Raw genomic sequence first — 18,902 nt, forward strand, 5'->3', positions numbered from 1 at the left:
AAATTATGTAGATATAAAATGTTCTGTCCCATATATTGACAAATTTGATAATTCTAAATTTCCAGTGAAAGAACGCACTATAAATGATTATGAGCACTAGTCTAGAACATCACATGTACATGCAGACTCTGTGTTTTGATTGGACGGGGGAGGGGGAGGGTTGAAGGGCAGCTACTCTGGTGGCACCAATCTACAATCTTTTTTCAAACCTGTAAAAGGCAGTATTCAGAGTCTGGACCGCAGCAGAGACGGCTCTGTAGCTCAGGACACAGATTTCTGTCGCTAGCTGTCAGTATTACAAGCTGTACCTTTAAGATTCTGAAAACACCTCGCAAAATACAAAACCCCAACCAACCCTTAGAGTCATCATCCATCGCAGGAAATCTAAATCAAAGGAGTCTGCTGTTCAGAACGAGTGGTTCATCCTCAGTTCTTCACACCAGGAGCAGATGTTCTTCCAGACAGGAAGAAGCTATGCAGTTCTTAACAGTCATCTGTTCCAGACTTATATCACCCACACATTTGTCTTAAGCCTTTCCTTTTAACAGAAGAAAAAAAGCCAGGAATGAAGGTCAGAGCCACACAGATAAGTATCCCACAATGTCTGTTAACAACCCGACACTTTATTTGCAGCCACTCAATTCCACTCATTTCTAAACAATTCTCACATTACATTATGAAATGTAATCATTTGGTAAAAGCAAGACGGGGCTTTTCAATACAATTCAAAACTTTCCAAAAATACACTATTGTTTGTTTGATATTTGTTTTTCAGCAAACCACATTGTTGCTATGAATGTATAAAACTGATGCATGCATTAGTGCAACAAACCGGAGAACTTCTGATGTTCTTTATGTGATGGATTATAATAAGAGCGAAGCTCAAGGAGGAACAGACAGAACAGAGTTGGCAAAACTCAAAGAGAGACTGAAACAGAATAACACAAGAGAAAAAAGAAAGGGTGTGAGACTGCAGACTCATGGGAAACTATCATCATCATCTTCTGCCATCTCTTTAGCAAACTCCAGATCCTGCTGCTCTCGCTCTCTTCTCTCCTGTGAACACACACACAGAGAGTGATCATCTCCAGCAGACGCTCGGTGCGGTGTGTGTGTGTGTGTGTCTCACCTCAGCAGACTCCAGGTCCTTGTTGTAGGCCTTGGGTGGAAATCTCATGGCCTGCACAGAAACAGGTCAACAGCGCTTACATCACTCCCTATGCCTGATCTAACAGTGCTCTTTTCCTTGCTTTAATTCCATACTTGTTGACTGTGAAACACTTTCATTATATGCATTTATGGTGTAATTCATTTCCATGTCAATCCATGGTCATTTTTTATCTTTTAAATGAACTTCTATATGGTTTACTATTTGAAGTAGTCCAGGCTCAGGTAGCATGAAGAAAGCAGATGTTTGTTGAATCCCAGAAATCCTACCTTGACGGACATGTTGTGTATGTCCAGACAGAAGGAGATGCGCTGGTGGAAGGCCAGCTGAGGCTCTCGTGTGCTGTAAATGTCCATGGTCTCTTTGGACTGGACGTAACCTCTCTCGTGGTTTATACTGGCCTCGATCACACCGTCACGGATGGCCTGGACACACAGAGAAGGACACATGCTTCAGCTCAGTCCCTGATGAACACCAGCAGGTGAATGTGTGCGCCAGCCTCACCTTGGCCACGATGAACTCTGCGTCTTCAGGACTGTCCAGCTGCAGCTTCTGAGCGATGTCAGCCAGAGAGATGCGTGAGTACGACAGGCTGATCATCCTCACCCCTGAAACACACCACAAACATCTGCCTAAACCTCTACAGCGCTACAGAACCGTCTCTCTCAGACGGAGCAACAGAAACCTCTGAGAGGATTGAGAGTGATTGCCCTTTCTCCTCTCTGTGCTCTTCACACACACATTCCCGCTGTGGAAACAGCTATGGATATTAAGCTTGCAGAGATATTCATTCATATACACCAAAGAGCCATTCATATCCCAAACCGATTCTTTAATCTATTTGCACTTTTTTTATAGCACTTTTAACAATGCAGACTGTCAAACCAGCTTTACAGGCAAGACAAGGCACTTCGTACACAATGGTAATTCAAAGTGCTTTACATAAAAGAAAGTAAAATAATCATAACATAAAAAAAAACTTAGAAAAGTACTAAAAAATTAATTTAAAATGAATTTAACACAAGTCATTTTGGATTGCGTAAAATACAGTACAATCAGTTCGGACATCACACAGTGCTCATTCAATAAATGCACAGCTAAACAGATGGGTTTAGAGTCTAGATTTAAATGTGACTAGTGTTTTAGCACATCTGATCTCTTCTGGAAGCTGATTCCAACTGCGGGCAGCATAGTAACTAAAGGAGGACTCCCCTTGTTTTGTGTGAACCCTTGGTATTTCTAACTGACTCGATCCTAATGATCTGAGTGCTCTGTTAGGCTTAAGTGAGCATATCTGAAATATATTTCGGTCCTAGGTCATTTAGTGACTTATATACGAGTAAAAGTACTTTAAAATCAATCCTAAATGTAACTGGAAGCCAGTGTAAGGACCTGAGGACTGGTGTGATATGCTCAGATTTTCTGGTTCTAGTCAGAATCCTGGCAGCAGCGTTCTGGATGAGCTGCAGCTGTCTAATGGTCTTTTTGGGAAGGCCGGTGAGGAGCCCATTACAATAGTCCACCCTGCTGGTGATAAAGGCATGAACAAGTTTCCCCAAGTCTTGGCTGGGAACAAAACATCTAATTCTTGCAATGTTTTTTAAATGATAGTATGCTGATTTAGTTACTGCTTTGACATGACTACTGAAACTAAGGTCTGTCTCCAGAATCACACTGACTAGATTCCTGACTTGATTTTTAGTTGTTTGACCCCTAGAGTCAAGGTATGCATTCACCTTGAACACTTCATCTTTGTTTCCAAATGCAATAACTTCAGTTTTTTCCTTGTTTAATTGAAGAAAGTTCTGGCACATCCAACTATTAATTTCATCAATGCATTGGCAGAGGGAGTCAATGGGGCTGTAGTCATTTGGAGATAAGGCTAGGTAAATCTGGGTATCATCAGCATTATTTGACTTAAGGCGGGCGTACACGGTGCGAATTCGGATGTGTGTGTGTGTGTGTGTGTGTGTGTGGGAACAAGCTTGTTACAAGTTGCATATGTGACATTTTTCAGATTTATGCCAGTTTAGTTGATTTTATTTTCCAATTTCTATAAAAATGCTCTCTGTTGCAGTGGCATACGTGTGTGTGTGTTTGTGTGTGTGTGTGTGTATGAGATACAAAGTTCGTTCTACTTTTTATTTATGCTCTAGGACCAGATCTTGGTTTATTTGTAGAAATTTTCAGATTTATAATGGATTTAGTTTTATTTTTTTGACAAACAAAATTTTAAAAAGTCATTTTTTTGCGTTTTCCCATTCATTTTCAATGTGGGGTCATTTTGACCCCAAAATTTTTTTTACACACCTTTAGAACAACCAAATCAAGCCCAGTTTTTTGTGCATGTTTAGATAGATTATTTAGGAAATGTCACCGAATTTCGTGCCCCTGCGATGAAGGTAACACTTTTAAAAAATGAAGGAAAAGTCCATTAGGGTCATTTTGACCCCAAAGAGTGATTAAAGGCTAGACTCACATAATAACCTCTCCCTTCTAAGTATGACCTGAACCATTTGAGTACCATCCCAGAAAGCCCGACCCAGTTTTCCAGTCTCTCTAGTAGTATGTTATGATCGACAGTGTCAAACGCAGCACTGAGATCTAGCAATACCAGCACCGACATTTTGCCAGAGTCACAATTTAAGTGAATATCATTTATTATCTTAATGAGTGCTGTCTCTGTGCTGTGATGCAGTTGGAAACCAGATTGAAAATTGTCCAGTTATGCTTTTGAGTTTAAGTGTTTGTTCAGCTGATTAAAAACTACCTTTTCTATAATTTTGCCTATGAAAGAAAGATTAGATTTTTGTCCCAGAAAGAAGTGAGGCCAGGGGTGATTCTAGGATTTTCATTTTAGGGGGGTTCAGCCCCCAATAAGGGAATGATTAAAAAAATATTAATTGACTATTAGGTTAGGGTTGTATACTACTAACCTTATTGCAATCCACCATTCCATTGTATTCGCTGTATTTCATAAATGGGAGTAGAAGTACTGACTGAGCCATTTACAACACTGTAAAAAACTAATTGAAAAATGTAGATGTGACCAGTCACTAGAAAATTTTGAGTTAGGAATGTAGATTTTCTTTTACAATGAAGACTTCCTGATTCATTATTAGGACATTCAAGTTTATCCTTTGACAAAACCACTGCTTTTTCTTATGAAATGTATGTGAGAAAAAAAAATTCACAGATCCCTTTACTCTTACTCTAATATATGTATGTATAATGATACACTAATGATTCATTATTACTCAATACAAAATGATATTTAATAATACCTAATAAAAAAATAACTCCACATGATGTTTCTCTCTCTGTGCCATTTAGTGCTTTCAGACAATGATGTGTGTCGTTAATCATTTCTGTGTATGGCTGCATAATGTGATGCTGAAATACACAATAATATGTTTTACATTTGAAAAAGTAAAATAAACCATGACTGTTTTCTAAAGTATGTTTTCATGGGTGTTAGTTGCTTCATTTTTGTTGGAAGAAAAAACAGTTATCACACTGTGATAAGTGCTGAAGGTGAACGCAGCGAAGACGTTTGGTATTGGATGAGAAACCGAATCGTGTATTGGTCCAGTAACATTATGCAAACTTTACTTACAAGAACTGCACCGATGCAGATGTCATATCAATACATGCACACACACACACATATATATATATATATATATATATATATATATATATATATATATATATATATATATACAGTACAGACCAAAAGTTTGGACACACCTTCTCATTCAAAGAGTTTTCTTTATTTTCATGACTATGAAAATTGTAGATTCACACTGAAGGCATCAAAACTATGAATTAACACATGTGGAATTATATATGGAATTATATACATAACAAAAAAGTGTGAAACAACTGAAAATATGTCATATTGTAGGTTCTTCAAGGAGCCACCTTTTGCTTTGATTACTGCTTTGCACACTCTTGGCTTTCTCTTGATGAGCTTCAAGAGGTAGTCTCCTGAAATGGTCTTCCAACAGTCTTGAAGGAGTTCCCCGAGAGATGCTTAGCACTTGTTGGCCCTTTTGCCTTCTGTCTGCGGTCCAGCTCACCCCTAAACCATCAGGATTGGGTTCAGGTCCGGTGACTGTGGAGGCCAGGTCATCTGGCGCAGCACCCCATCACTCTCCTTCTTGCTCAAATAGCCCTTACACAGCCTGGAGGTGTGTTTGGGGTCATTGTCCTGTTGAAAAATAAATAATGGTCCAACTAAACGCAAACCGGAAGATTCTGTGGTAGCCATGCTGGTTCAGTATGTCTTCAGTTTTGAATAAATCCCCAACAGTGTCACCAGCAAAGCACCCCCACACCATCACAACTCCTCCTCCATGCTTCATGGTGGGAGCCAGGCATGTAGAGTCCATCCGTTCACCTTTTCTGCATCGCACAAAGACACATTGGTTGGAACCAAAGATCTCAAATTTGGACTCATCAGACCAAAGCACAGATTTCCACTGGTCTAATGTCCATTCCTTGTGTTCTTTAGCCCAAACAAGTCTCTTCTGCTTGTTGTCTTTCTTTAGCAGTGGTTTCCTAGCAGATATTCTACATGAAGGCCTGATTCACACAGACTCCTCTTAACAGTTGTTCTAGAGATGTGAATGCTGCTAGAACTCTGTGTCATTAAGCTGGTCTCTAATCTGAGCTGCTGTTAATTTTTCGGACTGACTGACCTTCATTTCTTAAAGTAATGATGGCCACTCGTTTTCCTGTACTTAGCTGCTTTTTTCTTGCCATAATACAAATTCTAACAGTCTATTCAGTAGGACTATCAGCTGTGTATCCACCTGACTTCTGCACAACACAACTGATGGTCCCAACCCCATTTATAAGGCAAGAAATCACACTTATTAAACCTGACAGGGCACACCTGTGAAGTGAAAACCATTTCAGGTGACTACCTCTTGAAGCTCATCAAGAGAATGCCAAGAGTGTGCAAAGCAGTAATCAAAGCAAAAGGTGGCTCCTTGAAGAACCTACAATATGACATATTTTCAGTTGTTTCACACTTTTTTGTTATGTATATAATTCCATATATAATTCCACATGTGTTAATTCATAGTTTTGATGCCTTCAGTGTGAATCTACAATTTTCATAGTCATGAAAATAAAGAAAACTCTTTGAATGAGAAGGTGTGTCCAAACCTTTGGTCTGTACTGTATTCTCTGTTTATATTTGTATTTTTTTATATTTTAGGCATATATGTTAATATTAATATAGAACTAAAGGTTTCTTCTTTTTTGAGCAACTGGGATGGTGCCATCAATAACATTCTTAACTTTTGAGTTGAAGGAATCAAGGAGAGTATCAACAGAGTCTGCAGAAATGCTTGGTGTTAAAGATATAGCCTCCATAAATAGTACACCTGTGTTCTCGCTAATGCATCTCCTTCTGACAGAGACAGATCTAGATTCAGTTGTAGCAGACATCAAAATATCAAAGAAAATACAGAAATGATCAGATAGTGCTATGTCCTTAATAACAATGGATGAAATGTTTAGACCCCTACTGATGATTAGATCTAGAGTGTGTCCACCTTTGTGATTGGGTCCATGCACATGCTGAGTCAAGTCAAACGCGTTTAGAACCGTTATCATTTCTTTTGTAGTTTTGTATTCTGCATTGCCTATGTGAATATTAAAATCCCCTGCAATAGCAAAACAATCAAACTCTGAGGAAATCATTGATAACGTTTCTGTGACCTCTTCAACAAAGGCTGGAGAGTATTTTGGAGGCCTGTAAACAGAATGCGTGGAGCACCTTTCAGCACAATCCCTAGATATTCAAAAGACAAGTACTGACCAAATGACACTTGCTTTGATAGACATCTTTAAAGGATCACTTCACCCATTTGCATTTAGCATTGTATTGTTAGAAACCCAGTCATATATTATAATGATCATGGATTTTCCCTTTATTTTTCCCTGAGATGGGAGAAATAAGGATTTAAGTGTTTTACTTCCTGCTTATTATGACGTAAAAATCGTCATTTTGCGTCATAATAAGCAGGAAGTCAAAATTCATTGAAAAGTGTAGAGACTACAGACACTAGCTTATTATTATTCCAGGGGGTGGGACCCACTCACCCTACAGGCCTATTACAGATCAGTGGGTGGCACTAAACTTACAGAAACGAAAATGAAAATCCGCCATCTTGTTTGGAAGCTATGTAGCTAAGCTAACAAGCGCTTATGGAGTCAGATTTACGAGAATGGCTGGAGGAACAACTCATGATATGGAAGAAGAGGATTTTCAAAGTCTGTTGCTCGAAACAGATGTTCGTGGCTATCTATACGAGCCGCAATATAGCGCAGAGGAGGAACAGGAGGCGGTGGCTGCAGCCGAGGCCGGAGACCTGCCTGTCGCGTCCGAGGAGCCCGGGTGTGCTCGAGCTGGTGCGGACTGGTGGTGCCTGTGCTCTCGTTGTGCACCTACGGACACAGAGCTCGAGTCCGTCTGCTGCAAGAATTTGAAAGATGCCAATTTCTCCTCGAAGAAATGTCTGAGGCAGACAAGGACACGGATGTTTGCGTTGTGAACCATCCTAGTTTCGCCCCGCATATGGACAGAGGCGTCCTGGAGACATATTTCAGAAGTCCGAAGGTAAACTGGAAACGCCAGCCGAAGCCTGCACAAATGGACGTCTAACTGTAAAATAAGTGTTTCAATTTTATTTATTATTCATTTCGTGAAATGTACACAATTTCTTCAAGCATTATTATCACGAAATGATTCCCGGTTAATAAGTTACGTAACGTCAACTGTAAACTGTTTGTGCAAGCATTATTATCACGAAATGATTCCCGGTTAATAAGTTACGTAACGTCAACTGTAAACTGTTTGTGCAGTACCGTTTTTAATGCACAAAAAGCTTACTGTGGCATTGTTTACTACTGTGGCACGTAAATACCATACATCGCTAACTGTGTCCTCAATGTCTTGTGATCGCCTAACAGCGGTGTTCTGGATTAGTGGGAGTGGCTTGTGGAGCTGTGCAAATGTGTTGCATTGTGGGAGTTGTGGTTTTACATACAAATGAGCCCTAAAGTTACTTTCTGTAATAACTCGGTCAAAAAGGCACCAAATTCGAAAGTTTTAATAGATTTCGACTACATATATGACCCACTTTCAATGAAGATCAATGTTCCCGGGTGAAATGCTCCTTTAAATAGAGCAGCTACACCCCCACCTCTCCTACAGTCCTGCAGACACTCATGAAATTAAAGTTAGGAGGGGCTGCTTCATTAAGGACTGTTGCATTGCAGCTGTCTTCAAGCCATGTTTCGTTTAGAAACATAAAATCCAGATTGTTTGTGGTTATAAAGTCACTGATTAGAAATGATTTATTTTTTAGTGAGCGGATGTTTAAAAATGCTAACTTGATGGCAGTGTTTTGTGTCTTTACATCGATCTTTACCACATAACAGGCTGCAGATTAGAGATTTGCCGGTATTTGGTAATGCGATGTACAACTCTGATGTAGGGATGTTCATTTCGGTTATTTTTAACCGACAATCGGCACTCGTTAACCGACAATATTACTGAAATTAGAATGGAATTAAATTAGAAAGGAGAGGTGTGAAACTGCAGCGAACATCAGAACATGAATATTCAGATGATCTTCATATCACATCACGCACCTGCAGCACTTCTGTGAGCAGAGAAAAAGAGCATAAAGCTAGGCTATATATATATATATATAACAAATAAATAGGTCTATACGAGAAATATATTTTACCTAATAAATTAAGAAAATGAATGAAAAACTGAGTTTCTTCCCCCAGGCCATCAGGCTCCTAAACTCTAAACCAGCCTCTTCACATCTTCATGTCTTCACTTAATGTTCACTTTATCATTAAGATATTCTTTATTCACTACCTCACATTGACACACTGACAGTGTCACCCTGTTTGCACATTTGCCACTTGTACATCCGTGTGTATCTTAATATTTAAGACTACAGTTTACTTTCATGCACATTATTTTGCATTCTATATTTAATTCTACAATATACATCTTTTTTATATTTTATTCTTATATTTTGATTGTTTACTTTTATTTCATTCTTACATAGCTATATTTATGTATATTTTCATCTGTGTTGTATTCTTTAATAATTGAACTGTCCATGGAGCGGACCTGACTCACATTTCACTGCTGGTTATATATGCTCTATATATAATTGTGTATGTAACGAATACAAATCTTGAATCTTGGGAAACTTATATAACTAATCATGATTTATCCCGGGTTTGAGGTTTGTGTTTTTTAATTGAGGTAGGAGTTCACACCGTGATCTTCTGCTGGTCATGCGTCTTTACGAGGTACAAATACCAAACTTTCCAGAACTACGAACATGAAAGCAACACTTCAGAATGCAGCATAATGGGACAGAGTTAGCATTCACATGGACGCAGTGTGACGATCTTCACTCACACAGAGGCACATCAGAGTCCTGCAGAACCAGAGTCGAGGCTCAGAAACACTCCATGTGCTCTCTGTCTGTCTGTCTGTCAGAAGTCATCCTAGAGGATGAGGACACTCACCGGTCTTGATGACGTTGTGTCTCAGACGGATGATCAGCGTGTAGGTGCCGTCGGCCTGAAACTTCTCTCCAAACTGATCCAGCGCCTGGTTAAACTTGGCAAGGTTTCCAGCTCTCACCGCTAGGGCAGAAACAGCAGTTACTGTGAGTTAAGAGTGTGACGTTTTACCTAATCCACACTGATACACTTTACTGAGTTTAGAAGAAACAGCATTAACAGGACGTTCAGAGTTGTAAATATAACTACTTTTAAGACAAACGCAAACTAGATTTCCTGTACGTGTAAAATGGCTGTTTCTAGCGAGTCTGAAGGCCTTGATGAGCAGCTACAGGCTGAAGCTAAACTGTGACCTGAGTCAATTCCTACACCTGTTCCTCCCACATGCAGCTCACAACTGAATCAAATCTGATTCATCAACATGATGTCGCAGAAACTGATTTTCTCATGTGTTTCATCACAATCTGTTTTTCCCATTTACAGTGCACATCCTCTCACTACTGAATCATGATGTATGTTAGGGCTGCACAATTCATCTAAATTAAATAGCAGGTAATAAATAGTGATTAGGCAGAAGCAGGGATTGTCATGTGTATCTTTCAGTAAATCTCCCTCCGGAGGACAGAGGGCGCTCTCACACTGAAAATCCACATATGCCTCGAAGAAGAAATACAAAACATGCGCAATCACATTTCATTACAGGGTTTCTGCAGGATTATTAAGATCAAATTTAAGACCATTTTAAGCATAATTTACTGTTCAGATACAAGTTTTCACAAGAACAAAACATTTTATAAAATGCTTAACTTTATATTTAAGCCTTTAAAAATTTTTAAGAAAATGGATGAGTTAAGTATTACTATATTAATTTTAACAATTATTATCGATATGATAATAATGATAAATTAGAGGCATGCAATATAGATACAAAATTATATCTGGATAATTTTCTGTGATTTTATTGATAACGGTAATGTGCAGATATCTTATCTCTAACTGTGCTTCCTAGTGTTGTCAGAGTAGCAACATCTCAGTATTCAGTACTGACACCAGTGAACATCCACGCTTCTCCGTACCAAAGAAACACAAACATATGCTAATTAAAATACAATAAAACCAATGCCATCCTTTATACTTATTTACAATTGTGTTTAAAGTTCATCTACAAGTAATAGAATTATGAAAAACAAGTTTACCCAAATTTAATTTGTCTTAATGAAATTTAAACATTTGATTTTTTGATTTGCTATAAAAATTAAAACATGGAAGAAATACTGTGTGATTTATTTCTTTAACAAGTCAAGTTTTATTCATGTTTTCAGCAGTAATGCTCATATTTGTAGCACAATGGCTTCATGTAAAAGACTGGTTTTACTCAAACTGCGTGTGAAGTGACTCCGAACAGTTCTGCTGATGTAGTTCATGTGTTTGTGTCCTCATCGAGACTCTCTTCAGTCGATCACAGACACACACACACAACACGCAGGATTCAGATTTCAACCAACTTCTACAGATACTGGTCCATCTGGAGATTTGATCCGATTCATTTATGCTAACTTTGACTAATTTCATGACTGCCCAAATTAAAATGTAACTTTCATTTTCATGACTGGATTTTGAGATTGTGATAATGCACGGCCTTCCTTTCGCTCCAGCAGTCCACATTTACAGCTGTGTGTGTGCGTGTGTGTGTGTGTGTGTGTGTGCAGGGTAAAAGCTCGGTCTGAACTCTGAACAAAGCAACAGTTGTATTGTACTGTACTGTATTGTATTGTACTGTATTGTACTGTATTGTATTGTACTGTACTGTATTGTACTGTACTGTGTTGTACTGTACTATATTGTACTGTATTGTACTGTATTGTACTGTACTGTATTGTACTGTGTTGTACTGTACTGTATTGTATTGTACTGTACTGTATTGTATTGTACTGTACTGTATTGTACTGTATTGTACTGTACTGTATTGTACTGTATTGTACTGTACTGTATTGTATTGTACTGTACTGTATTGTATTGTACTGTACTGTATTGTACTGTACTGTATTGTACTGTATTGTACTGTACTGTATTGTACTGTATTGTACTGTGTGTATTGTACTGTATTGTATTGTACTGTATTGTAATGTATTGTATTGTACTGTACTGTATTGTACTGTACTGTATTGTACTGTACTGTATTGTACTGAATTGTACTGTACTGTACTGTACTGTATTGTACTGTACTGTATTGTACTGTACTGTACTGTATTGTACTGTACTGTACTGTATTGTACTGTACTGTATTGTACTGTATTGTACTGTACTGTATTGTACTGTGTGTATTGTACTGTATTGTATTGTACTGTATTGTACTGTACTGTATTGTACTGTATTGTAATGTATTGTATTGTACTGTATTGTACTGTACTGTATTGTACTGTATTGTACTGTACTGTATTGTACTGAATTGTATTGTACTGTACTGTATTGTACTGTACTGTGTGTATTGTACTGTATTGTATTGTACTGTACTGTATTGTACTGTACTGTATTGTAATGTATTGTACTGTACTGTATTGTACTGTATTGTACTGTATTGTACTGTACTGTATTGTACTGTACTGTGTTGTACTGTACTGTATTGTACTGTACTGTATTGTACTGTATTGTATTGTACTGTACTGTATTGTACTGTACTGTATTGTACTGTGTGTATTGTACTGTACTGTATTGTACTGTACTGTATTGTACTGTACTGTATTGTACTGTACTGTATTGTACTGTATTGTACTGAATTGTATTGTACTGTATTGTACTGTATTGTACTGTACTGTACTGTATTGTACTGAATTGTATTGTACTGTACTGTATTGTACTGTACTGTATTGTACTGTACTGTATTGTACTGTATTGTACTGTACTGTACTGTACTGTATTGTACTGTACTGTACTGTATTGTACTGTACTGTATTGTACTGTACTGTATTGTATTGTACTGAATTGTATTGTATTGTACTGTATTGTACTGTATTGTACTGTACTGTACTGTATTGTACTGTATTGTATTGTACTGTACTGTATTGTACTGTATTGTACTGTACTGTATTGTACTGTACTGTGTTGTACTGTACTGTATTGTACTGTACTGTATTGTACTGTATTGTATTGTACTGTACTGTATTGTACTGTACTGTATTGTACTGTGTGTATTGTACTGTATTGTATTGTACTGTACTGTATTGTACTGTACTGTATTGTACTGTACTGTATTGTACTGTATTGTACTGAATTGTATTGTACTGTATTGTACTGTATTGTACTGTACTGTACTGTATTGTACTGAATTGTATTGTACTGTACTGTATTGTACTGTACTGTATTGTACTGTACTGTATTGTACTGTATTGTACTGTACTGTACTGTATTGTACTGTACTGTACTGTATTGTACTGTACTGTACTGTATTGTACTGTACTGTATTGTATTGTACTGAATTGTATTGTATTGTACTGTATTGTACTGTATTGTACTGTACTGTACTGTATTGTACTGTATTGTATTGTACTGTACTGTATTGTACTGTATTGTACTGTACTGTATTGTACTGTATTGTATTGCTCATTCATTCTGCAGCAGGAGGAGCGTCTGATAACAGCAGAACACACAGCACTGGACTCTCAACCTGCAGCTCTTATGTTTAATCAAATCAGAACTTTTATCCTCACATTCAAACATATCACAATTCTGGTCTTTCCATCCCCAAAGTTAAGACCTCTTCAAATCATAATTAAGACTTCCCTGTTCAGTTTAAGATATTTTAAGGCCTTAAATGTGTTACAGCTAAATGTTTGACTTTTTTAAGAGCCGTGGAAACCCTGTATTAATCGTGCAGCCCTAATGTATGTGCTGAAGCGTGGGCAGTGCTGATGTCTGTACCCTGTGTCAGCAGGAAGTAGGGCATGAGGGATCTCTTGAGAGACGGCTGTCTGAACTGCAGACGGTCAGGGATCTCCCCGAGCAGCAGCTCCACCACGATCAGCAGCTTATGTACCTGACGGACACACAGCCTTCAGTCAGACACAGCACCACACACACACACACACACACACACTCACACTACACACACTACACACACACACACACACACACACACAGACACACACACCGTCTGCTTGAAGCCCACGGCCGTGTGCTGAGGGGCTTTACGCAGGGCGTTGGTCAGGGTCCTCCTCGCCTCTGAATACTCCAGCTGGATGGCCTTGATCCGCCCTGAACACACGAGTTAGGATACACACTGTGAATGTTCAATTCACTATTATTCACAAAACTGTACCATTAGCACATGTAGTCTAAACTCAGAGCAAAAGTTACTAATTACCATATTTTTCGGACTCTAAGTCTCATTTATTTAGAACCAAGCACCAAGAGTTCACATGACCGTCTCCAGCCGCGAGAGGGCGCTCTATGTGTTCAGTGTAGACTACAGGAGCACTGAGCAGTATAGAGCGCCCTCTGGCGGCTGGAGACGGTAATGTGAACTCTTGGTTCATTTCTCTCGGTTCATGTCAAATTAATTTTGATAAATAAGTCGCACCTGACTAGAAGTCGCAGGACCAGCCAAACTATGAAAAAAAGTGCCACGTATAGTCCAGAAAATACGGTATATAACTCCTGAAATTTACCTGTTTGCAATTTGACACAGCTACAACACTTCACACATTCAACCACAGAGCACGTGGATCTTAAAAGAAAACACTTTAATATTATACAAAACACGTTCAGGACGCGAGCGACGTCACACACAGAAGCAGAACTAGTCAGGACACGGAGTGAAAACATTCGGAATATGACAACATTTATTCTATATGTGTTATATAGATTCCTGCTGAATTCAAGCACTTTCTTTAATAATGGCCTCACTGTAACCCATGACTATAATAAAAAGAGAAGGAGGGAGAAATGGATGTAGTTTTCTGATGCAGTGCTAGAGCCTCACGCTCCAGACTAACACACATCATTCAATCAGAACATTACTGCGCTTATCAATAAAGACATGCACTTAATAATAATAATAATAATAATATTACAAGCTCATTTCTTGTCTATTTCATGTTTATACAGACTTGACAGTAAAGCTCTAAGCTTGAGTTGGGAAGCATACAAAATGTTTTAACTTTTAACAACAGTAACATGCTAAATCTAATAATTATAATCATATAAAAATCTAAAATATAATATTTCATATAGAAAATGTATACATTCTATTCTTATTAAATAAACCATAGTTTTTCTATAGGACACAGACTTCAATTTCAGTGATTGTGCAATTATGATTAATCACAAATTGAAGAAAGGTTTATTCTTATGAATTAAATGAATGACTAATAAGCCAATAAGTGCTCCTCCGCTGCCATCTACTGGTTATAATGGCAGTAAAAACATTCAAACTGGATCATTGTAGAGCTTTAAAGTGCTGCTTGCATTACTCTCTCAAACTCTTTCTTCCACAACACTCTGGTTACAGCTAGAGTTACTGCACATGTGTGTGTCGCGGTCCGAGCTGATGAACGGTCCACGCTGTGCTGCTCAGACCACTTTCAGGCTTGTGTTTCGCCTGCCATAGCAGCGACCGCTCACAGATGTGATGGTGTTACTGGCTCAAAGCATCTGTCTGTCCGTCTGTCTGTCGGTCTGTCTCTCACCGGTGTAGTAGAGGTAGCGCGCCCACTCGTTGTTGTTGGCCAGCTCAGGGAACACAGACTTGGACACCAGTTTCTCGGCCTGGTCGTACAGATGGTACTGCAGGTAGTTACGCAGCAGCAGGTTGAGCAGCGTGGCCTGGCCGTCAGCGTCGTGACGGAGCGTCGCCGTCCTCAAGCGTGTGTGCAGGAAACTGTGTTCACCAGAGAGCAGAGTGAGCACAACAGCCCAGCTGAAGCTGAGGTCAGAGGTCATGTGGAGGACACTCACCTGCGCACCACATCCAGCTGGTTCAGGAACTCGTACACACGCGAGTGATAGTAATAACACTTGGCAGCCACCAAGTCCAAAGCCCTGCGGTTCTGAGAGCCGATCTTCTGAAGCAGATCATCAGACACTTTCTGGGCCTGAGAGGACAGAGGATTCACGGATCAGATTCACAACACACACCAAACCTTATCACCTGTAAAGAACTGAAGAACCATGTTAACTCTGCCTGAGTTAGATGGTACTAGAGTCATATTTCCTATAGCTCTTCTGGACACAGGCAGAGTTCAGGATAACCGCTGAGGTGTGGTTTCTGACCTGGGCGTAGTGTTTGTTGTTGGTCAGGTAGATCACCAGCAGCAGCTGTAGATAAGCCTCCACCTCTGGGATGAGTGGTGTGACCGCAGCTTTCCCCGTGCGTGGCCTGAACTGAACATCTCCTTCCTTCTCCACCGGCTGAAGCAGAAACACAGCAGTCACAGCACCACAACAGACTGAGGACACACGACCTGCACCGAACCCAGAGCTGCTTCTCTTCTGCTAACTTCTGCACCAGCACCTGATTTAGTAGCACTGAATAATGACCACTAATTATTATTTTCTTAACAATATCAGAAGTTTTGTCTTTTGGAATTAAACATTTAACAGTAGCTGGAGCTGGAGCTGGAGCTGGGAAACAGATGCAAATGTATTGGCCGATATATGATGCCAACTTTTTTTTAGCTGATGTGTTTGCCCAATTTTCTTTTGAGTGAGTTTGACCAAATGATTGCAGGGTACAAGATAGTAGTAGTAGTAGCCCAATTTAGAGTAATAATACATGGCTCAAAACTTCAGCACCTTATCAAAACCATCTGAAGCAGTGTTTCCCACAGACTGCAGATTAACTCTCTGCCAGCAGGAGAAAAAGTGGTTTACCGCTTACGACCGTAATCAAATACACGCTGCTCACAAACACTACTTCACCAGTTATTACAGGAAACACTAAACAAAAAGGCATCAGAGCTTTCCTGAAGAGAGTCAGTTCTTTTCAAAGACTCATTCCCATAAAACCACCCACACTGCATTTTAATTTTGAAATGGGAAGCACTAATTTTATTCAACGAAGTATCCTTTTGGAAAATCTATTTGTGGCGGTCAGTTTTGGAAAGAATAACGAGTTTCACAAATAACTCTATGTATACGTAATGTACAGTACATGAACATACTTTCCAGAAGGCCAACAATTCACTAAAAATTTCTTTTTATTGGTTATATGAAGTATCCTAATTTGTTGAGATAGTGAATTGGTGGGTTAATGTCAAATGTGAGCCAAAATAATCACAATTAAAAGAACCAAAGACTTAAACTACTTCAGTCTGTGTGCGCTGAACTTAATACAGGAGCTTCACAATTTGAGTTGAATTACTGAAATAAATGAACTTTTCTGTATTACACAGGCGTCTGCTCATAACTGCTTAAGGCTACATCACACGGAGATGGAGTTCAGCCCAATCCGATCTTTTTCCCCTCGTGTCCACACGAAACCACAGAAAGATGTAGTATACATGCCAGCACTGAGATACACTTAAAACAGAGAAGAAGACATGGACTATGCTCATAAACCTTGCGCGTGTATTTAAAAAAATATATATAACTTTTCCAAAGTATGAAGTGCAGCATCAACAGTTTCAGTTTTGAGACCTGCTCAGATTTTGTTATTGCGTTGGACCGATCTGAATTAAGAGCAAAGGTCTGTTTAAATGCCGACGGCAGCTGCGTTTCAATTACAATCGTTTTTTTCCTAGTTGTAGTGATGTTCACACTCGCGTGATGTCTTTTGACATACTGTTGATGGTGTCCTTTATCAGTAGGCTTTATATTTATGCTCAACAGGAAGTATAGATATTGTTGTGGTGAAGACAAGATCCTGGTCTGTCGGCGGTCTCCCTCTATGTCACCTACAGCAGCAGCAGCACCAGCGCCGCGTCAGGCACGATTCTGGTGTGTAAAGACACAGAAAACGCGAAGCAGCCGCCACGCTCACGCCACGCAGCAGTGTGTCACTGGCCTTAGAATCAGCTGCAGGCCGGGATTTGAGCTGAACACGGAGACTTCCGCCAATTAATATGTTCGTTTGGAAACACGGAAATGTACCTATGTTCCGACATACAAAATATTGCATTCGGTCACTCGGTACACACGTGCACCGTACCGAAAGCCCTGTACCGAAACGGTCCGGTACGAATACACGTACCGTTACACCCCTAGAGTGTGTTCATGTTTTTGTTGCTGTTACGTGACGTAGCGGTGTCTGATTAGGGGCGAGACGTGGGCTGATGACGTCATCGTTTCAGAAAATAAACTGATTCGCCGTCCAGACGAAAACACAAAGGCAGCATCCTAAAATTTATCCACTCTGGGAGTTTAAAAAAATATCTGAAAGAATCTCTTCTGTTCACCAAGCCTGCATTTATTTGATCCAAAATACAGTTTAAAATAACTTTTTATTTCTATTTAAAATATTTTAAAATGCAATTCATTCCTGTGATTGCAAAGCTATATTTTCAGCAGCATTACTCCAGTCATATGATCTTCAGAAATCATGCAATCAGTAATATGCTGATTTGCTGCTCAAATATAAGTTATCATCATGTTGAAAACAGCGGAGTAGAGTTTTTTCAGGTTTCTTTGATGAACAAAGTTCAGAAGAACAGTATTTATCTGAAATAGAAATCTTTTGTAATGTCTTTATCATCACTTTTGATCCATTTAAAACATCATTGCTAAATAAAATTGTTAATTTCTATAATTTCTTTAAAAAAAGTTTTTTTTAAAGAAATCATACTGACTCCAAGCTGAGTGGTATAGTGTATAATGTTATAAAAGCTTTTTATTCCCGATAAATGCTGATCTTTGGATTTGTCTAATCATCAAAGAATACTGAAATATATAAGGTTTTAAATATTGATAATCAGTAAATCATCATCTTTTCATGATTTCTGAAGATCATGTGACACTGAAGACTGGAGGAATGATGCTGAAAATACAGCGGAGCATCACAGAAATACATTACACTTTAACACAGATTCACACAGAAAACAGATGATTTACATAGTGAAATTATTTCAAAGTTTTACTGTTTTTGTTGTACTAAAAACCAAAAAAACATCAAAACCTTACTGTTCGAAAACTTTTGATTGGTAGTGTAGGCTGATTATTATTATAGATT

General features: G+C 38.9%; 1 protein-coding gene across 1 annotated transcript in view; it reads right to left on the reverse strand.

Annotated features, from left to right (window-relative positions):
- Positions 1–601: 601 nt before the first annotated feature.
- Positions 602–18,902, reverse strand: part of psmd3 (proteasome 26S subunit, non-ATPase 3) — a 29,118-nt gene continuing 10,817 nt past the window's right edge. Inside the window, exons 3-12 of the mRNA XM_059556954.1 lie at positions 16,010–16,147; positions 15,695–15,831; positions 15,427–15,617; positions 13,890–13,993; positions 13,661–13,775; positions 9,746–9,865; positions 1,673–1,776; positions 1,438–1,593; positions 1,130–1,180; positions 602–1,056 (exon numbers count right to left, since the gene is read on the reverse strand). Of these exons, the coding sequence (XP_059412937.1) occupies positions 979–1,056; positions 1,130–1,180; positions 1,438–1,593; positions 1,673–1,776; positions 9,746–9,865; positions 13,661–13,775; positions 13,890–13,993; positions 15,427–15,617; positions 15,695–15,831; positions 16,010–16,147 (1,194 nt within the window). The 3' untranslated portion in view covers positions 602–978. The remainder of the gene's footprint in view (positions 1,057–1,129; positions 1,181–1,437; positions 1,594–1,672; positions 1,777–9,745; positions 9,866–13,660; positions 13,776–13,889; positions 13,994–15,426; positions 15,618–15,694; positions 15,832–16,009; positions 16,148–18,902) is intronic.

This window comes from Carassius carassius, chromosome 8 (genome assembly GCF_963082965.1).
Source record: "Carassius carassius chromosome 8, fCarCar2.1, whole genome shotgun sequence".
In the NCBI taxonomy this organism is placed as follows: Eukaryota; Metazoa; Chordata; class Actinopteri; order Cypriniformes; family Cyprinidae; genus Carassius; species Carassius carassius.